Raw genomic sequence first — 23,426 nt, 5'->3', positions numbered from 1 at the left:
TAATAAAGCTTGATAGAAAATGCTTGCATGCATTTGCACTTGTATGTACACAAGCAATCTCTCAACAGAGTTTAACTGTTATCCTTGTTATCTGATTTCCTTTCCCTGTTCCATAGTCCTCTCAACTCCATAGTAGGGTAACGGAATTTCTCCCACTGATTTTTAGAGGAATTTCTGGAGAAGAGAAGCCAAACATATAGTAAGCATTACATGACTGCCAACAACTTTGGTATTTATAAACCATACATCCCCTGTGTATTCAGAGAAGTGCTTAAAGGGAATTAGAAAAATATTCTCTGACACGGTAGGTTTAAAATAAGTAGAAAAAGTCCAAGGCCAAAAGAAAGTAAAGTCAGGACTGTAACCACATGAGATTAACCATAAGGGGGAAAAAAAGAAAAGGAATAACTTCACAGAGTACACTAAGAACAATAATAATAAAAGTAAATCTCTTATTTGCATATCCGAGAGTTCATTCCATTGAGTCTCATCCTATAAGACCATATGTACGTAGTATTTGGTTATAGTATCTGACATTGTTACCCAGTATATTGTATATGCATTTATTTGATTATTTACAATAGGGAAGGGAAGGGGTTGGGAGGGGGTGGAGGAAGGGAAATGGAGACAAAACCATGAGAAGGGGCATCAATGTTCAAGAAGTAATATGTTCTCTACCTGATGAATGTAATTGTAACTACTTTATATACTACCCCAACAATAAAAATGTTAAAAACAAATCTGTACAGACGATAGAATCTTATAAATTCTCCCATTAAAATTTGTCTGTGAGGTTTTATGAAATGAAGAGGAACCCAATCGAGAAAGAAACTATTATAGATTATAATTTTGAAAAAACAAAATTACCAACTGCATTTAACTTGAAATATAAAATATTAATAATATAATCTATAAAATATAGATTAGTAAAAGTATTATTTTATAGATTTAAAGAGACCTCTACATTCTAAAATGAAGTAGTGCATAATTGTTAGTTTTGAAGAGTTATTGCACCAATTTATTTAGCTATTTTTAACTTCAGCTATATTCAAATATTTCTTGGCTTGGAACAACTCATTGTAAAGTTATCAGAATACATCTTTTAAAAAATAGAATTTATGCCACAGACATATAGGGCTGTCAATATTTAGATGGATGATATGATTCATTTTTTTATAGACTGCCCTGAATTTGTTTTACCTGACAATAATTGGACATGGCTTATCTATTGCATCACTGCTTATCTCCTTGGGCATATTCTTCTATTTCAAGTAAGTGAATTAGAAATATTCTGTCTTTGGTGACTATATATGGGCTATGTGCACAAATATCATGTGTTAACAAAATGTACAAATATAGATGGTTTAAAATACTTAACAATAAGCTGAAATTTTAAAATGACTTTTTGTTTTGTTTTGTAGTTGTTGTTGTTTTCTAGTTCTTGGATATGACTTCAGGATCTAGGCACTCCCTAAGCTTCTTCTGCTAGCACTCTACAAACGGAGCTGCAGCTCCACTTCTGGTCTTTTCTTGAGTAGTATATTGAGGATGAGAATCTCACAGACTTTCCTGTGCCAATGGTTTACGCCTGTAATCCTAGCTCCTTGGGATGCTCCTGAGGATTGCGTTTCAAAGCTAGCACAGGCAGAAATGTCCAGGAGACCCTTATCTCCAATAAACTACACAGAAAAAGGCAGAATTGGCACGGAGGCACAGAGTACTAACAGGGTGGCCCAGGGACAGAGGGACAGAGCTCAGGCTCAGGCACTGAGTTCAAGCCACAGGATTGGGGAAGGAAAAAAAGACTTGTATGTAAATTTGCAATAATTTAAAAAAATCAAAAAAAACTACATTGTTAATTTCTAAATAAAAGTCTATACCCGGGCCGGGAGTTTCGCCTAGTGATAGAGTGCTTGCCTATCATTCACGAATACCTGGCTCCGTTCAATTCCTTGGTATCACATACATAGAAAAAGCTGAAAGTGATGCTGTGGCTCAAGTGGTATAGCTCAGGCACTGAGCATAAGCCCTAGGACTAGTAAAAAATAAATCTATACCCATTCCAGGATCTGGGGCCTTTCTGCTTTCAGGCTGGTCCTCTACTACTTGATTCATGCCTTTAATCTATTATGTTTGGTAGCTAATTGTAGATAAAGGCTTAAGATTTTTCTGCCTTTACTGGCTTTGAATATCAATCTTTAGATCTTAGCTTTCAGAGTACCTAGGGTGACAGGTATGAGCCAACAGTGCCAGAGTGTCAGTAGCATGTATGTTTTTATTTTTCATAATCTTTTATTTTAGTTTTAATTTAGTACACAAATTACTTTGTAAGATAATTATATAATGAGCATTTTATATGTTACTTACATGTCACTAAATACTAAGGTTTTATACGTCAAGACAACTAAATGGCTAATTCATATGGCAATATGTTCACAAAGATTAAAGAAGCCTCTATTTTTAAACATTGAAATGTCTTGCCTTTTTTCAGCTTGTAAAAAGATAATTCAATGGGCATTTTCAGCCATAACTTTTTCCATACTTTGCAATGCAATAGATAGCATTTCAGAGTTTTGGAATTTCTTGGTCAAGAACATGTATCTTTTTTATGCTCCTTGAAATACATCATTTTAAAAATCTATTAAAACCAACTTTCAAAAGAAATTCTTAGTAACTGCCTCCTCCAAATCTAAGACAGTGCAGTAGATCTTCATTGATGACAACATCAGAAATCTAATGTATGACCCAGCAAATCCAATCATCCAGAAACAAGGACATACTAAATCCACTAGCACAACGATGTTCATTGTAGCACTATTTACCATAGCAAAGATATGGAATCAACCCAGATGTCCCTAAGTTGATGAGTAGATCAACAAGATGTGGTATTTATACACAATGGAATTCTATGCTGCTGTCAGAAAGAATGACATCGCCCCATTTGTAAGGAAATGGAAAGACTTAGAAAAAAATCATATTAAGTGAAATAAGCCAGACTCAAAGGAGCATAGGCTCAATGGTCTCCTTCATTTGTCATAATCAGTAGAAACCTTGGGCTCTCTTAGCAGAGATTTACAATAAACAAAATCTAGATACATAAGGCCATATCGTATCATGCTAAATGAAAGGACCTCCAGGATATAGAAACAAAAGCATATAAGGAGTGAGTGTTGGCCTTAATGTACTACATTATCTCTCATCTCTTTTGCTATCCCTTGGTTATCTCATATTGTTATAATATTTCACCTTGTTATCTGATATATTTCATATATACTTAATCGGTTATTTGAAATAAGTTAGGGAAGGGGGAAGGGGGAGGGAAATGAGGACCATGACATGAGAAAGGGTATCAGTATTTGTGAAATAATGTACCTTCTATTTGGTGAATATAATGCAACCCTTCTATTAATTACAATAAAAATACATAAAAAAGAATAGAATTAACCTATTATTTAGTTCGTTTAAAATTTTTATCATTACTTTTTAATTTTTATTTTTAATTCATTGTAAAGATGATGAGCAGAGGGCTACAGTTGCACAAGTAAGGTAACTAGTATATTTCTTTTTAAACACAGTTACCCCTTCCCTCATTTTCTCCCACTTAACAACTCCCCAAACCCCTCACCAAATTGAAAACTTCATTTCCAATATAGTGTCTAGTATCATTGTTCCATTAGTTTATCCTTTAACCTGCTAGTTCTCTGATAATCTTTCCCTTCCAATGCATCCAGGGCATAATAAAATAAAAATTTCTTGTTTCCAATACTTGTGATATGTTTCATTATAAAGGTCCTGTGCACTTAGCTATTAGACTATTGTGATCCCCTTCTAACTATATTATAGATATAATCTAATTATAGCAAATAAGGGAAACCATGAAACCTATATTTCTTTGGGCCTTAGCTCGCTATTTAGAACAACTATTTTTAAGGTAAAGATATTATATATAATAAATACATGCATTTGTGAGTTACTAAATTTCATTATTTTAGGAAAGCATGCCACGGAACTAAAAACCTTAACAATACAAAATATCTTACCAACATAAGACCTCTACAAAATCTTTTTTAGAAGTATATAAATAATTATTTCAATACTTAAAATTTCAACTGAAGGTTGACATTTTGACATTTAAATCTTCATTCTGTATAGTGAAATAAGAAAGAGGAATCTTCCAGTAATGAAATAGTACAACAAGTATGTTCTGGAATTCTAGCCTGACAATTCCAATGGAAAGCATAACTGTGATCAAAAGCTTGGGGTATATATTTATTCTTGTTATCATCACTTATAAATAGTATTACTTAGCCTAATATATCTTTTAAGTAAACTTAGCTTTAAAAAATTGGGGTATGATATTTGAAAATTCCTGGAGAAAACTAGATTTACACAGTACCTGGCATTTAGAGACTACTCAATAAATAATATAGATTGCTAAATTTCTAATTAAATGCATCATCCTTTAGGAACATAGACTATATTTAGATTTATTTGTATCCAAATAATCCTTAGTATTTATCCTAAATTATTTCTGTAAAATAGCAATTCAAGAATTTTTAAGTAGTGTTTCAGAAATGGAAAGAGCTATGGAAACACAGAGGAAGGAAAGAAATGTCTAAGGCAAAATAATCATTGAAACAAACACTTCAATGAAAAGAAGAATTACATTAGGTAGAAACTGTAGTATAGATAGCATTAGTATCTACACCACAGATTTATCACAAAGGTTGAAATAGTAACTATTATCAATGAGATTCAAAGGTAATTGGTGTGTCTCGTTCAGAATGTTACCTCTTATCGGTGTTGTAATTGGAATCCACTGAAAGGCTTAAATGTATATATTTTGCTTTGGTAGGAATCTTATACTAGTAGAATCCTTAAATCAAAATTAAACAACAAAATATGTAGTTATAATGGATCATATTTACAAAGAAATTATAATGTTCACATAGAAAAAATGTTGAATAAACATTATTATGAATCAAGCCAGATTATGTAAATGAGAGAAGAGTAATAAAACTATTTTTAACTCCAAGATAATGGGTATCTTATCACATACTTGAATTCACATTAAGGAATTTATAAATTTTGAGTTTAGATATTACATAGTTGCACAAGAACAGAAATAATCTCTGCTTTGATCCTTTTCATATCCTAGAATTTACCCTAGTTTTGTACACAATACATATTTTGAGAAATGAAAGCATGAAATAGGTTTGAACTTACTTTTAGGGTGACTTTCTCATATCTTATCTGTAAACATGAACAAATCCCTAGAGATTATCTGGATTGTGCTATCTCCATCAATGGAGAAAGGAATTATTTTAAGGCTATAAGATTTGTACTAATAGAAGTACCTTTATAAAATAATACAGATAGATACTGGAGCAAGGTTGAGAAACAGCTGGGATATTTCAGAATACGCTATAATGCCATGCCTCATAAAGTGTGTCTATGTAAAATCAATGACAGAAATCACTAGCTTTATTCCCGTCACCGGTAAACAATTCCTAGTGAAACTTATATTCATTGAAATTTGCAGTATAGATAAAAATGAAAATCTTCCAGCATATTCCTTCTGGTTCTTAATTTCTTCATACTGTAGTCATTCTTGGTTAGTCCTTACTAAAGGAAACTTTATGTCTTTCCCCTTTTGCCCCCACCTTTGATTATGAGGGTCACTGATCCTGCCATAAAAACCAAGAACTACATAAAATGTTGACTTAGGGTACTGTTTGTTATTTTTTATTTAGAAAGGAAGAGAAAAGTCTACTATTCATCCATGCTTTAAATTGGAAACAGAGAACATGAAATGCTATTCACCAGATCTACTTGTTTTATATTAGAGCCAATTAAAAGATGGGGTCAGAGAGGAGATAAAGAGAAAGAGAACTGAAAGGGAGGGAAAGAGAGAAAGAGGGACATAATTTTGGAGTTTGCCAAGCCCTGAGAAGCAATGACTCTTACTCATAATATTCTTTGGAAAAACAAAGCAGAACCCTTTAGATAAAAAGTAAATAAACTTTACTGGAATTAGTTACAAATTATGTCTTAATTACTGTTTCAAATATGAAAGCATATCCAACCTTGCTCTTTTTCTTCAGTGTAGACAAAATCTCCAGCTTCTTGGACAGAAAAGAGGCTGTGGCATCTAACTTGTAGAAAAAAAAGGAGCTGATCATCTTAATTCTTTTTTTATTTTTCAAAGAACATCATTATTGAAACATCAGGCAGAATCAAAACAGATTTAAACCAAAGATATGTATTTAAAACTTCCTAGAAAAATACCACTTTGCCCCATGTACCAAATAAAATACAGCAGAACAAACAAAAACAATAACTATCTAGTTTGTAGTATGATATCTACTTATAGATTTCATAGTTATAGATTCTAGTTATTGACTAAAATGACTCATCAGTGCTTATATTCATGCCTTTCAAGATAATGGCCCAAATTTTGACCTTTTTTTCAAGGTAATACTTGCATATATCACTTTATCTTTCCTCCTATATCTTTTGACTTAACCCATAGTTTGTTTCTAACACCTATCATTTTTCTCCTGAAAAAAGAACATATTTCAACCTTGAATCTATAATTTACTGTAGTATGAAAGAAATTCTTTACAAATCTTGCTCTACAAACCCCACTGATGTAACTGTTTTGACAAATCAGAACTTGTTCTGGAGTAGTTTATTGGGATGGGGAACAACCAGCCCCAGAGCTGTAAAAGGCCCATGAAATCATTTGGTACATGACAGAACAGACTTGCTCATGTGCCTCTCCTCAGATGCCCGAGGCTAGTCTTCCTGTAATGATCATTTTATATGAACTGTGAACCTTTATTAATAAATATCCAAATAGACCTTGGCAAAAAAACCCAACTGTTCCCCCAGGGCAGACAATAATGCAGTCTTCCCGGAATAAGATAGTTGCTTATGCTGACCTACAACCTTTCTTGCTTTCCCAACTATTCTGGTCCATTTCTTCATTGGTGTGTGTGTGTGTGTGTGTATGGTAGGCATTTGTGCTCCAAAATGCTATCTATATACACGCATTCCAGCTTGCCTCCACTTAACTCTGGGTACTGTTTAGCTTAGTTCTACTTATAATACATAGTAAAATTCTCAGTATCTACAAAAACTTTTAAATGTGCCCCTTGGAATTACGTAATAAAATAATTACATCTTCAAAGTATTGCATTTGGATATAGACAGGATTTTGTAAACAATGGTGAATGTTTTAACAAAATTTACTTCAGCTGGGAGGTAATTGGTATTATTTATTGAAGAGAATGCCAAGCCCAGAAATATAAAGTAAATAACTTAATTAGAAAACCTGTACTAATTTTGAACAATAAATGCGTAACACTATAAATTGATGTTTAAGATTGCACATTTTCATTCCTTTTGTGTCCTTTTGTAAATACAAATTCCTTTTATAATGTATTTCATCTAGTCTTCTAATACTACTAAAGGATAAGTAGTATTTAACTTTACTTATATTTTTATGAGAATTGAATGACCAAACATCATTTTTACAAAAGCTTATGATCAGTGGCTTTACATAAATATTATGTAATTGTCTAGATACAGTAAAAAACTGACTTAAAAGAAGAAATAACAACAAACCATATTTCCTAGAGAAGACAATTTAGTTTACAATCAGTTTCCATTCTTGTAGTTTATTTTGTCAGATTATACTCATAAAAATGTTTATGCATGAGAAGAAAATGAAGAAAAACCATTGAAACTGTAATATCTTTTCAATATTTAGGAAATACAAACAAATTTTTCTGCCTGTGTTTTAAAATGTCAAAATTTGAGAACGTCTTAAATTGAAGAGTTGAGGATATAAGAAATGCAAGGCATTATCCATTACTATGGGAAAATATAAAAAAGAGGCAACCTAAAGTAGTATGAGTTTCAGGAAAATGAAGCCAGTTCTGTAAACTACTCTCTTTGAATTCAATGTTCTTTACCAGTAGTATAAAGGAAAATAAGAATGGACTCCTGCTTTATGCTTTCATTGTCAGTTCTGGTCAAGATCATGACGTTACTCAGGGTATCTCTTCTGTTTGGAATACTTTTCTCCCGTATCTCTTCTTGTTCTAAGTTTATCTTGAATATTCTGTCACCATGGTCTAGCCCTTAAACCTGTTTTTAAATTTCTAGAAGGCACATACCACTCATATAAATTACAATAATTTATGTTTCTATTTGCCTTCCACTGTAATGAAAATAACATTAGATTAAGTTTGCTCTGTATGATTCACAACTATTTCCTAAGAATCTAGAAACTGTGCCCAACAGATTTACTGTACAGTCATAAATAGTGACTAAATGAATAATTAAGTAGATAGAAGTCTCATTGCTTCCTTAAGAACTTGAACATTCAAATTTAACAGATCACCTAATAAGAGGATGACCTTGAGCAACTTACTTCAATTTTATTAAGGTATATCAATATTTTAAGTGGTTGTTAAATAAGATTATGACTTTAAAGTTGAATCTGGGATATATTAAGGGCTCAATAAATGGTGATTGTTATCATTGTAAAATTTAGTCCTAAAACCGTTTTTGTTTGTTGCTTGCTTCTGGTGTGCCAGAACCACAAGGGCTCTTCTTCAGCTGGCTTCCTGTCCATTAGCAAATCAGGAAGAATATTTGTATCAAAGCAATGTACAAATTGGAGAACATCAGATGTTCACAAGAAAGAAAAAATAAGTAAAAACAGCCCTCCCTGTTTGCTGCCCATGTTCCCTTGAACAAATCACCCTGAAAGCCAGACATAGAGGAAGACCACTCTGGTAGAACTTCTCATAAACTTTTGCGTCCATTCAACAGAATCCTACATAGCTGAGGGAAAGAGAGCTACAACCTATCTCACAGTCAGAATTCTGTCACTACAGGGTTCCACTCAGTAGACAAAAAATAGAAATACTAATTATCCATTAATACATTTTTAAAAATTTGGCCCATTGTTTCTGGCAGTATTCAGACTCAAAATGAGCTGTCCTTTCTTATGTCTGATTACTGAGATACTGAGAAAATAATCTGAATATTTGGAAATTAAATCAGATAAATCATAGTAAGAAAGCACAATATAGAGTGGGCTATATTTATTTTGTCTACAAAATATGATTTATCTGATTTAATTTGTCTGCTTGTATATATTTTGTTTATAATATCCAGTAAGTTAGTGTACAAATTTCCATCTCATGAGAAATTCTAATGGGAAGAAAATAAAGGCAACATTTCAGTCTATAACACATGTCACCATTGCTAACAAACATGGTGATTGTGAAATTTTTCATGGAAAAGTTGAAAGTAATTTGAGGAAACAAATTGACATTGCTTGTAATTGTCTTACACTGCCAAATTCTTACATTGAAAAAAATATGAACAGGTTATTTTATAAACATCATTAAATTCCTTAAAGTACATTATTATTATTATTATTATTATTATTATTATTATTATTATTATTATGCCAGCCCTGGGGCTTGAGCTTGGGGCTTGGGTACTGTTCCTGAGCTTCTTTTTATGCTCAAGGCTAGTGTTCTACCACTATAGCCACAAGACCATTTCTGGTTTTCTCTATGTATGTGTGATACCAAGGAATTGAACCCAGGGCTTCATGAATGCTAGACAAGCACTCTACCACTAGTTCATGTTCTGGCCCAGTATAATTGCTTTAAAGGCAATTATCACTGAGATAAAACTTAATTATAGTGTTTATTGATGTTTTCTAATTCTATAATTTTATGATATTATTTTATTACACAAAACAGGAAGATATTAGCATAGTTAGCTAAAATTGGAGACAAAATAATGATTTATATGTCTTTTTTAAGTTTTTGCTGGTTATGACAAATGAGGGAAACCATTGAGCCTAAGTTCCTTTGAGTCTGGCTTACTTCACTTAATATGATTTTTTCTACATCTTTCCATTTCCTAACAAATGGGTCGATGTCATTTTTTCTGACAGCAGCATAGAATTCCATTGTTTACAAATACCACAACTTGTTGATCCACTCGTCAACTGAGGGACATCTAGGTTGATTCCATATCTTTGCTATGGTGAATAATGCTGCAATGAACATTGTTGTGCTAGTGGATTTAGTATGCCCTAGATTTTGGATGGTTGGGTAAATGCCAAGTAGTGGAATTGCTGGGTAATAGGGGAGTTCTATGTTTAGCCTTTTGAGGCACTGCCACACTGCTTTCCATAGTGGTTGAATGAGTTTGCACTCCCACCAACAGTGTAGTAGTGATCCCTCCTGGCCACATCCCCTCCGGCATCTGTTATTATTTGTTTTCCCTGATCCTGGCCATTCTAATTGGAGTGAGGTGGAATCTTAGAGTTGTTTTGATTTGCATTTCTTTTATGACCAGAGATGTTGAGCATTTCTTCATGTGTCTATAGGCCATTTTTGTTTCTTCTTCAGAGAAGACTCTCTTTAAGTCTTTGGCCCATTTTTTAATGGGATGGTTGTTACTTTTAGTTTTGGAGTGATTCAATTTTTTGAGTTGTTGATATATTTTAGATATGAGGCCTTTGTCCATTGTTTGGTTGGTGAAGATCTTCTCCCACTCTGTAGGCTTCCTATTTAATTTACTAGCTATGTCCTTTGCCATACAAAAGCTCTGCAGTTTAATGCAGTCCCACTTATCCAGCCTTTCTCTGATTTGTTGTGATTCTTGGTCCTTATTAAGAAAGTTTCGACCTGTGCCAAGGAGGCCTAGTGTATCTCCTATTCCTTCTTGTAAAGTTTTCAGTGTGTCGGATTTTACCTCCAGGTCTTTGATCCATTTGGAGTTAAATCTAGTGCAGGGTGACAAAGAAGGATCCAACTTTAGTTTTCTGCAGGTGCTTAACCAGTTCTGCCAGCACAACTTGTTGAAGAGGCTGTCTTTCTTCCATTCTATTTTTTTGGCTCCCTTGTCAAAGATTAGGTGGCCATAGGTCTGTGGTTTAATATCTGGGTCCTCAGTTCTATTCCATTGGTCTTCAGGCCTGTTCTTGTGCCAGTACCAAGCTGTTTTGATAATTATAGCCCTGTAATAGAGTCTAAAGTTTGGTCATAACCAGTAGAAACCTTGGGCTCTACTAACAGAGATCTGCAATAGAGCAAAACCTTGATATATAAGGCCATATAGTATGAAGCTAATTGAAAGGAGCTCCAGGATACTGAAACAAAAGCCATATAATGAATGATTGTTGTCCTTAATCTACTTTCATCTCCTTTGCTGTCTCTTGGGTATCTCATATTGTTACAGTATCTCACTTAGTTATCTGATATATTGAATTTATTTGTATTTGGTTATTTGAAATTTGATAGAGAAGGGGGGAAAACCAAGACAGGGGGTGGGTGGTGGGTTGGGGGGAGAGTGATGGGTACCAAGACATGTGAAAGGGTATCAATGTATGTGAATTAATGCACCTTCTATCTGGCAAATATCATGTAACCCTTTTATTAATTACAATAAAAATTATTTAAAAAAATAAAGTTTTTTGTTGTTGTTTTTGTTGTTGGTGGTGGTAGTTTGTGGGGCTTGAATTTGAGGATAGGGCATTGTCCCTGAACCTTTTTTGCTCAAGTAGTACTCTACCAGATTGAGCCACAGGTCAATTTTTGTACTCATGATTTTAAAAAAAGTATATATATATATATATATATATGTATGTATAATGAACATCCAGCACAGTTGAAATTTTATGCTGAACATGAATATAATTTATGTCACTCAACATTCAAGCCACTATACTATATTGGTAATAGAGATCAATAATCAGAGGACCAGAAATATTTGTCATTTTGAAAAGAAGTGGTAGCTTTCAGATTCATTCTTCTATTTGGCTTCACAAACCAATAAGTCACATGTATTGCGCTGATACTGCCTGCTTGTAATTGTTACATAATAAGTATAACAACAGTTGATACACAATTTGCCTCTATTACTTTGATACCAAAATTGCATATTCAAGTGTTGCTCTTAAATCGTTACATGCATACATTAAGAAATGGAAATCATCTGAATCTATAAACTCTGCTTTCTAAAGCCTATTTTATTCACTTTAAAGAGATGTTACAAATTTAATGAAAGACAGATTTATTTTGTAAAATGCTTCCTGAGCTAATCGGTGATTTATTTTCATATTTTTGAGAAAATTTCAAATGTAGTAATTAAAATTGGATATAGGTTAACCTGGGGGAAAATCTGCAAATTTTAGCATCTCCATAAATGACCCATGAATTACATGTCTTGGTTTTCATTTGCAAATTTATTTGTATAATTCCACTGACATATATTAATGAATATGGGTAGAAGGAAGCAATGTGCACCAATAGAAAAATCTGTGTCATTTGTACTATTAGGTATTGATGGAAACCATATGTCAGGCAGCATGTGTGTGCAATTATTTAAGTTGTGGCATGCCTACAAGCAGTAATGAATGAAATGAAATCCCTGTATTAATGTTCTAGACAGTAGGATCTCTTTTCCCAGACCAAAGTGAAATGATTTAGTGATGGTCTAGTTTATTACAATTTGAACAGCTAAACTGCATATCAGGTTTCCTAAATAGATATCTATGGTTTGAGTTAGACAGGATAGGTTCTTTGGTATCCCGTTGTAATTCTCATATCATGGCACATGTTCTTATTCATATAAAGGATATAATGATAAAATTAAATGAAAATTTTCTTAAAGTTTTCAAAGTAGAAGCTTTATTTCTTTATTTTGAGAGCCAAGGTTTGGACTCAGAGCTTTGTCAGGGCATCATGGTTGGACTTTTCTGCTTATGACTGGCCCTCTGCTACATAAGCCACAGACCAATCCAGCAGTTTTGCTGGTTGATTGGAGTTAAGAATCTTTCAAATTTTTCTTCACTATGTTGGCTGCAAATGGCAATCTTCTATAGCATAAATTATATGGGATAATCATACTGATTATATATATTAGTGAAATATACAAAGTGAGATTTTCTGTCAGTGTAATAAAGTGACTCCTAATTAATATCTACATGTGTGGGTAGACTTGACATTAAGTGTTCACTTTCAAAAAGACTCCGTTCTGTTTAACATGTGATTCATAATAAATGTTCAATTAAATATCTTATGAAGCAAGTGACGTTGGAAGTGACGTTTTGTCATTAGTAATGTAGCCACATGCATAAAAATTGTAGAGTGAATATGGGTTAAATCTGAAAAGCAACATCACTTCATTTTTGACCCCTTTCCCAAATATACATGTACATATATATATATGTATATATATATACACTGTATGTATATGGATGTGTGTGTTAACTCAAATATATGTAAATGTACAAATACCTATACATACTTATACATATATCTGAGCCAATAAAATAAAAAATCAATAATGCTGAATATGTTACATTGATTTTAGTCTAAACTTTGGATGCAGTTCATCACTTCTAATTACACTCATTCATTTTTTCCCAAGTTTATTGTGAGTGAAATTTAGGAAGTAAAAAGGCAACTCTTCCAAAATTAGGGTAGCTTCTGTGAATTGATAGTGCCTTCCCTGAAAGATGATTTGTTTAAAAATGTGGGAACATTTTATGATATCAATCCACTTTTTCTTGTCTTTTAGGAGCCTTGGTTGCCAGAGGATTACCTTGCACAAAAATCTGTTCTTTTCTTTTGTGTGTAACTCTGTTGTAACAATCATTCACCTCACTGCAGTAGCCAACAACCAGGCCCTAGTGGCCACTAACCCGGTAAGTAAAGAGGTTCGAGTTTGAGGTTCAAGAGGAGAGCAGGGAAGATGGGAAAATAAAGGTTGGGATAGGTTTGCTGATATATGGTGTGTGTGTGTGTGTGTGTGTGTGTGTGTGTGTGTGTGCGTGCGTGTGTGTGTGTGTGTGATTTAAGTAGGTATATATTCTTATTTTCAGGCCTGACCTATGTGTTAGCTATATTACAATTTTTTTCTTTTCTTTTTTATTGTATTTTATTGTTGGGGTAACATATAGAGGGGTTATAGTTACATTCATCAGGTAGTGGGTACATTACTTCTTGAACATTGATACCCCTTCTCGTGTTTTTCTCACACTTTCCCTCCCCTCACCCCCTTCCAATCATCTTATTTTCCCCTTCCCTATTTCAAATAAACACATAAACGTATATACAACATACCAGGTAACAAGTCAGAGTAGCAACATGAGATAAACCATACAAGGGGGAAAAAAGAGAAAAGAAATAACTTCACATGTACATTAAGAACAACAATATTACAATTTTTAACTGTCAATATTTCTCAGCATTGCTTAGGATACCAAGAGTGAATTTCAAGAAATTATCTACTTCCTTGGTTCCATTAGTTATACATTCTATATATAACTTCAGTCCATTTTATGGCTATAGAATCTTGGTGTTGGAAGACAGAACTGTAACTACACAATATTTATGCAATCTAACTTAAAAGTGAATCAAAGGAATTCGTAATTTGGAAGATGATATATGAAAATGAGAATCTTAAATGAAATTCTATTTTTGCTGTCAGGCTGACTTTAAAAATCAATAAAAGCCGAAAAAGAATGAATTATATATTCCATATACAATAGTAAACATCATTTGGCTAAATTTTAGCAAGTCTCAACACCTCATTGTTTCTATAAAACTGAATGTTTCTCTATAGGTTACATGTTAAAAACACATATTCAATTTTGTTTAGTCATTTATACTTATTTTATGCAGGCTTTGTGTACATATAAGCTATATTTGATGTAAAATATCTGTACTAATAAAAAAGCATTCATAATTTTAGGACTCAATGCTTTCACAGTGTTTGTGAGAAAATAGTAGGATATAAATGTGTATGGGCAAATATGTATGAAGTGGCATTTTGCATGTAGGATATATGTATATATATATATGATTATATAATAACTAGACTACATTAGGAAAGCCAACATTCTCATCTATAAATGAGGGAGTTTGGGAGTTTACAGATTGGGTAACAGACTGTCATAGGTCTTTAGAATTTGTACCTTTAGATAAATGCGAAGATTTTGCATATCTGAAAATTGGCCTATCAATGAAATGTGGACCAAACAGAAAATCCATGTATCATGACACAAATTAGACTAATGCTTTCAATAAAGGCTCATAAAAGGAGAGTTAAAAATGCCTCTTTTGCTTCATAGGTGAGTTGTAAAGTGTCTCAGTTTATTCACCTTTACCTGATGGGCTGCAACTACTTCTGGATGCTCTGCGAAGGGATTTACCTGCACACACTCATTGTCGTGGCTGTGTTTGCTGAGAAGCAACACCTGATGTGGTATTATTTTCTTGGCTGGGGTAAGTGCATTTATCCACTTCTACTGATTAAGCTGATGAAGAAAGTCTTTCGAAGAGGCCTTTAGTTGTCTATATACTCATTATTATTACTATTATTATTATTATTATTATTATTATTTTGCCAGTCCTGGGCTTGAGCTCAAGGCCTGAGCACTCTCCTTGGACTTTCTCAAGGTTAGGGCTTTACCACTTGAGCCTCAGCACGATTTTCGGCTTTTTTCTATGTATGTGGTACCAAGGAATCGAACCCAGGTCTTCGTGAATGCTAGACAAGCACTCTACCACTAGGCCAAACTCCCAGCCCTTATTCTTCATTTTTGTTTGTATGCTTGTTTGCCAGTCCTGGGCTCGGGCTCGGCGCCTGAGCACTGTGCTTGGGTTTTCTCAAGGCTAGATCTCTAGCACTTGAGTCACAGCCCCACTTCTGACTTTTTTCTACCTATGTGGTACCCAGGAATCGAACCTAGATCTTCGTGCATACTAGGCAAGCACTCTACCATTAGGCCAAACTCCAGGCCCCCACTTTTATTCTTAATTTAATTCAGTCGTGGGGCTTGAACTTTGGGCCTGGTCACTGTCCTTGAGCTCTTCAGCTCAAGGCAACCACCCTACCTCTGGGCCTGTCTCTGAGCTCTTCAGCTCAAGGCTTCTGCCTACCCCTGGAGCCACGGTGCCACTTCCGGTTTTCTAGTGGTTAATTGGAGGTAAGGGATTTGACTGCCCAGGCTGGCTTTGAATGGTTATTCACAGATATTACTACTGAGTAACTACGATTAGAGGAATAAGCCACCATGTCGGCTTTGTTAGTAATTTTTAGAGGACATGTAAATTAATAGTGTCCTTATTCTTATAAATTCTAGTCTTTAAAGTATCACCGACTCTTATTGTGCTGTGTTCAGAACTTGCAGATTGATTAATGGTGTGATCAGTTGATTAATATTCTGATAAACATGTCTTGGGATGACTGCATAGTGGCTAAAAGAACAGAAATGGACATTTAGGAATCTAGTCTTTGCACTACTCTGAGTTTATGTAAATGAGGATGCTACACATAAACACTTTTGAAGTCACATCTTTTAAAATGTGAGATTTGTTTTTCCTTTTTTTTTTTAAACTGTAAATTGAAAGGCTAGAAGTGTCAGGCACTGAATAGAAGCATGCAAGATGTGTGTCATCTATTCAATCTGTTGACATGACACTTTTAAAAAGTAACATTCTTTAGCTGACTTTGAAGGTTAACTAGAACAATACAAAATTCTAGAATACAAAATAATAGAAAATTACAAAATTCAGGAAATGAGTTCATAGGACTAGTTTCTAGAAATCGAAGCTTACTTTTTGCTCATCTATTTCTCTCAATGAAAATATAGATATTGATATAAAGATAGATGCATAATTATGTACCCTGTCTTCTAAAAGCAACTACCTTACGCATCTAAGAGTCTCTTAGCAGAGCATTACAATAGCTTAAAACCTAGATACATGAGATCATATAGGATGAGACTAAATGAAAGGATCTCTAGTATATGGAAACAAGATTGTGATTGTGATTGTTGTTCTTAATGTACGATGTTATTTCTCTTCTCCTTTGTTGCCCTGTGGTTAATCTCATATTGTTATTGTATCTGACTTTGTTACCTAGTATATTGTATATACATTTATTTACTTATTTATTTGAAATAGGAAATGGAAGGGGGGAAAATATGAGTGGGAGGGGGTGTGGGGAGGGCAATGGGGACAAAGATATGAGAAAGGGTATCAATGTGTGAGAATCTGGTGAGTGTAACTGTAACCCTTGTATACATTATCTCGATAATAAAAAATTTTAAAAAAGCATCTACCTTTAAAAAGCATTTCCTCATGTTATTTTTGAAAAATGTGACTTTTATGTCAAACCATGCTAAATGTTGAGGACAAAACCATTTAACCACTTGTCTCCCTTTGTTTTCTTTTCGTTTTTTCTTCTTTTTTTCCACTCCTGTGCTTGAGCTCAAGGCCTGAGCACCGTCTTGGGACTTTCTCAAGGCTAGAGCTCTACCACTTGAGCCTCAGTACCATGTCTGGCTTTTTTCTATGTATGTGATACTGAGGATTCGAACCTGGGTCTTTGTGCACGCTAGGCAAGCACTCTACCACTAGGCCAAACTCCCAGCCTCCTGTCTCCCTTTTCTTCTTCAGAAAATGACTTACGATAATCAGTCACCCATAGTATTCTCCTAGGAATCAATCTTATCTCAGTTTTTCCTATGTTTGATCATCTACCAAATATTTGCCAATTATGCATTATAGAAAACACATAAATCAATTTCTGCCACGCTTTGAGCTTAAGTAGTTGACTTAGCTCTAAAATTCATCAATTCAAAAAAATTATGTTAGGATATAATGTGCACATACATACAAATATATACAAAAACACAAATATGTAAGTCTAAGCTTATCATATTTATTTTTGCCATATATCAGTAATATTTTCTCTGTGGTTTCATGGTGGCCAGTCATTATTTTGCTATTAGGATATCTGGAGTTCATGTTTCATGATCTATTTTAGGAGTTCCATGTTATAAGGAAAGTTGACTGTTTTCTTTTGCCCTGATATTTATAGGATTTCCACTGATTCCTGCTTGTATCCACGCCATTGCCAGAAGCTTATATTATAATGACAAGTAAGATAAATTCTTTATATAATTTCTTTTGAAACAAGTAAGAAAAAAATATTTAACATAATGTATTTCTTTTCCCCGTAGTTGCTGGATCAGTTCTGATACCCATCTCCTCTATATTATCCATGGTCCTATTTGTGCTGCTTTACTGGTAGGTAATTAAAATTGTTTGTCTCATATTTTTATGAGCCTGTGGATATTATTTTCTTCAGGGTCTCAGAAGTCAGAGATGGAAGACTTGTAGTGAAGGTATTTTATTGGAGGCACGAGCAGGAAAGGAAAAGGAGCTAATTTGTAAGAGATGGTTAGGTATCCCACCAGGAAGCTTTGATTGCAGCCTGACCTGAACACACAAGCGTTAATGACAAGTACCAGGAAGAGGAAGAGGTACTGATAAGAACTCTGTCCTTGACCAGAGCAAAGCAGTAAGAGCTAAAACTACAGCCAGTTAAGAAAAATTCAGAAGTAAATACTCAAACTCAAGAGCTATCTCTTCCTATGCTCTGATACCTTGGTTCCTCTCATTAGCAAAGTGCTATAACTATAAGAGCTAAATCAACCTACAAAGGAAACCTTTACCTCATGGTTTGTATAGCACTATTTATATAACCACGGTGAAAGAATCACTCAAGACCTCCACTGGTCATTGTATGGATAGAAATGTATTGCATATATATATATACATATATATAAACTATGTTTGATTATATGTACATATACACTAACTATCTATGGTACACACTCAATAGAATGTTTGGTCTTCAGCCACAGAAAGGATGATATTCTGTCATCTGTAGTAATATGAAAGGGATGAAGTTACGGAATTATGTTAAATAAAAATAATACATAGAATTCCATTGTGTATAAATAGAATTCTGTGTGCTGCTGCCAGAAAGAATGACATCGCCCCATTTGTTAGGAAATGGAAAGACTTAGAAAAAAATCAAATTAAGTGAAGAAAGCCAGACTCAAAGGAACATAGGCTCAATGGTTTCTCTCATTTGTCGTAACAAGTGGAAACCTTGGGCTCTCCTAACAGAGATTTACAATAGAACAAAACCTAGATATATAAGGCCATATATAATGCTAAATAAAAGGACCTCCAGAGTATAGAAACAAAAGCCATATAACAAGTGATTTTTGTCCTTAATGTACTATGTTATCTCTCATCTCTTTTGCTGTCCCTTGGTTATCTCATATTGTTACAGTATTTCACCTTGCTTATTTGGTTATTTGAAATAGGATAGGGAAGGGGGTAAAACAAGATGAGGGGTGGGAGTAGGGGGAGGGAAATGGGGACCAAGACATGAGAAAGGGTATCAATGTATGTGAATTAATGCACCTTCTATATGGTGAATATAATGTAACCCTTCTATTAATCAAAATAAAAATATATGAAAAAAATATTACAGGCAGATCAAAATAAACATGGTATCTTCTCACTCACAGAAAAAGCTAAGAAAGTTGTCTTTGAGAATAAAAAGAAGTACAAGTCTTTAGAAGCCAGGGTGGGTTGCAATAGAAATACCAAGAATGCAGAAAGTAGGTATCCAAATATGCTTAGAAAACAGATAGTAATTCTCAGGTCCTATTAGTATAGTATGGTTAAAAGAGTCTCTACAATGACTAATTATACATTTCAGCATTACTAGAATTGAGTTTGAAAGTTCCTAGCAGGTATATAGAGATGGTGGTAGTTGTGGAGGTAGAAATGATTTGACTCTTATACTTTAGTCATGTATCAAACTATAACACTATACCAGAAACCAATAGTATGCCAATTACAAACAAAATAAATGACTTTTATTTTTTAATGAGGATGAAATATATTAATTTATACAATGCTTAGCCTGGTATGCAACTAGTACTAAGCATTATCCAATTTCTGGTTTGTTTCTGGCCCCACAGCAAGCCCAAATAGCAACACATAGATACATAGCATTCTCGGTGACAATTTAACTTAATGTAGTATCCAAGAAAACTTAAAGGCAGAAGCATGTCCTTCTCTTACAGACTTTGTTCAGTATAGGCACGTGTGAAATACTGAATTCAGTGTAACCCGAGACAGCCAGGCTTTCTACTCTTTATCCTCAGAGCCAGCACCAAGTCCTAGCTTTATTAGGGCTGGCTAGGCTGTGGGTTTTAGGGAACATTCTTTTTTGCTTTATTTTAGACTTCGCTATAAGGAAATTAAGGTGAGATATTTAGCCACCCAGGAGATTCCAGAAGTGCAAGGATACATGTCATCACACATGATCTGCCAGTACAGAAAGGCAGGTCATTAAAACTCCTAATCCAGAGAGATTCTAGAAGCATAAGTACAAACACAGAATGTAATAGATGCTTACCTAATCCTCTGAAAAGTCTTCCCACATCAATTTTGGGAAGGAAGATAGATAATGTAGCCTAAGTGAAATGTCATATAAAAATATAGCACATTAAGCTGCTCAGAAAAGAAGTGAATAGTCACATTATTTGTCTGGAACTTCACGTCTTATCATCCTAAAACAAGATTTTAGGAGACAGCATTGCCACAGTTATTCTGCCCTTTTATGTTTTGAGGACTCCTCAGTAGTCCTGTCAAGTTCAGGGTTCTAGGAAAGGCCTTAGTCATTGTTCACATAGACTTAGGTATTTGTAGAATTTTTATAAATCATCTTCACCACAATCAGCCCCTTTTTACTGACTTCCTAAATCATTCTTCCCTTTGAGCAGGGTGTTCTTAAAGCAACTAAAGCATTTCTAAATCCTGCTAAAGGGAAGCTGGTAGAGAACACATTTAAATGGAGTTCATTGTGACATCCTTAGTTCACTTCAGGACGTATTCAAGGTCATGCATACTGGAAAATGGCTTCCAAGAATCTTCACATAGACACTATACTGATTTACTCTACTTCTTTTTGAAATTCTGGGTTAATATCCTGGTCTGAAGATGTCTTATGTCAACCAGTTCTTGAAATTTGACTGTCAGAATAAAAAGTGGTTTCTTCTTAGCTAGAGCTGTTCTAAATCTAATGAAATTCATCTGCAATGGAACATTATTAGTCCATTTTTTGTTTGAAGCTTTACAGAAATAAAGTAATAGGCAAGGATCAAAATTCTGTGGATATGTCATAGAGAATAATATGCAGTAACACTGTTGGCTGCTTAAGGTTAACTAATGCTAGGACTTGCTCCATTGTTTAATTCTAGTTTTTGATTTTGCATTCTAAATAAGATTTACCACTTAGGGGAAGTATTTTGAATTTAAGAAATTTCATGTAACATATGTCCAAATTACAATATTTTGACTATGTTTTAAAAGCTTTAAAGAAAGAGGAGAGAGGAAGAGGAAAAAATAGAGAAACAAACACACACAAACACGCACAGAGAAATGTATGCTGTTTTTGGTAGAACAAGACTTTTACAAATCATATTATATGTTCAAAGTCATATGATTTCCTTTAAAAAGACTTCTATCCCTTGGGAAAAGTTGCTAATGCACAATATGTAGTAAATATATAATTGCAGAAAGTAATTGCTTGCAGGTCTTGTTAGATGTAAGTAATTCTACTTAGGTAATGTCAGTTGAATATCAACTTGCTCAGTGGAATGACTCAGCCTCTTCATAAACATAAAGAAAAATACAGTACTATTTGAAAGGGACAATTGGTAGAAAAATATATTATAAATATTGGGATAAACAGAGATAAAAACAAACTAAAAAGATGAAAATTATTAATATAATTATATAGTGTAGTTGTTTTGAAACTGTAAAATATAGACTGTGATCAAGGTGATATTTTAAAAATCAGGACTAAAATCTAATTATTTATGCTAAAACTTTAGGTTGGAAACCAAAGAAAAAATTTAGTCTATGAGAAAATGAGTAAAGAACAATGCTCAACTATTTCTTAATTAATGTGCTCCACAGTAATTTTACTATAATTTTATTTTCAAAACATCAAACTCAAGTACATGAAGGTACTTTTTTAAAAAATTTTTTATTGTAATTAGTAAAAGGGTTACATGATATTTGCCAGATAGAAGGTGCATTAATTCACATACATTGATACCCTTTCACATGTCTTGGTACCCATTTCCCTCCCCCCCACACCCCCCACCCATCTTGGTTTTCCCCCCTTCCCTATCAAATTTCAAATATCCAAATACAAATAAATTCAATATATCAGATAACAAAGTGAGATACTATACCAATATGAGATAACCAAGGGACAGCAAAGGAGATGAGAGACAACATAGTACATTAAGGACAACAATCATTCATTGTATGGCTTTTGTTTCAATATCCTGGAGGTCCTTTCAATTAGCTTCACATTATATGGCCTTATGTATCAAGATTTTGCTCTATTGCAAATCTCTGCTAGTAGAGCCCAAGGTTTCTACTGATTATGACGAATGAGGGAAACCATTGAGCCTAAGTTCCTTTGAGTCTGGCTTACTTCACTTAATATGATTTTTTTCTAAGTCTTTCCATTTCCTTACAAATGGGGGGATGTTCTTTCTGACAGCAGCATAGAATTCCATTGTGTAGAAATACCACAACTTGTTGATCCACTCATCAACTGAGGGACATCTGGGTTGGTTCCATATCTTTGCTATGGTGAATAGTGCTGCAATGAACATTGTTGTGCTAGTGGGTTTAGTATGTCCTTGTTTCTGGATGGTTGGGTAAATGCCAAGTAGTGGAATTGCTGGGTCATAGGGGAGTTCTATGTTTAGCCTTTTGAGGCACTGCCACACTGCTTTCCATAGTGGTTGAATGAGTTTGCACTCCCACCAACAGTGTAGTAGTGATCCCTCCTGGCCACATCCCCTCCAGCATCCGTTATTATTCGTTTTCCTGATCCTGGCCATTCTAACTGGAGTGAGGTGGAATCTTAGAGTTGTTTTGATTTGCATTTCTTTTATGACCAGAGATGTTGAGCATTTCTTCATGTGTCTATACTCCATTTTTGTTTCTTCTTCAGAAAAGATTCTCTTTAAGTCTTTGGCCCATTTTTTAATGGGATGGTTGTTACTTTGGAGGTTAGTTTTGGAGTGATTCAATTTTTTGAGTTGTTGATATATTTTAGATATGAGGCCTTTGTCCATTGTTTGGTTGGTGAAGATCTTCTCCCACTCTGTAGGCTTCCTGATTAGTTTACTAGCTTTGTCCTTTGCCATACAAAAGCTCTGCAGTTTAATGCAGTCCCACTTATCCAGCCTTTCTCTGGTTTGTTGTGATTCTTGGTCCTTATTAAGAAAGTTTTGACCTGTGCCAAGGAGGCCTAGTGTATCTCCTATTCCTTCCTGTAAAGTTTTCAGTGTGTCAGCTTTTACCTCCAGGTCTATGAATCACATAATTCCAGAGATACAAATATACATGCTCTTGGGCATTGCATGTATCCTAAATTTACAAAGTAAAAGTTCTAATACTAAATACGAAAGATGA

General features: G+C 34.1%; 1 protein-coding gene across 1 annotated transcript in view; it reads left to right on the top strand.

Annotated features, from left to right (window-relative positions):
- Calcrl (calcitonin receptor like receptor) overlaps positions 1 to 23,426 on the top strand; it is a 94,754-nt gene that overhangs the window by 60,046 nt on the left and 11,282 nt on the right. Inside the window, exons 9-13 of the mRNA XM_090354450.1 lie at positions 1,180 to 1,271; positions 13,624 to 13,750; positions 15,179 to 15,332; positions 17,935 to 17,995; positions 18,077 to 18,143. Coding sequence (XP_090210576.1) covers positions 1,180 to 1,271; positions 13,624 to 13,750; positions 15,179 to 15,332; positions 17,935 to 17,995; positions 18,077 to 18,143 — 501 coding nt within the window. The remainder of the gene's footprint in view (positions 1 to 1,179; positions 1,272 to 13,623; positions 13,751 to 15,178; positions 15,333 to 17,934; positions 17,996 to 18,076; positions 18,144 to 23,426) is intronic.

The sequence above is a fragment of the Megascapheus bottae genome, chromosome 21 (genome assembly GCF_031878675.1).
Source record: "Megascapheus bottae isolate mThoBot1 chromosome 21, mThoBot2.hap1, whole genome shotgun sequence".
Lineage (NCBI taxonomy): Eukaryota > Metazoa > Chordata > Mammalia > Rodentia > Geomyidae > Megascapheus > Megascapheus bottae.
Note: the sequence above shows the minus strand (reverse complement) of the source record. Positions and strands in the feature narration are given on the sequence as shown.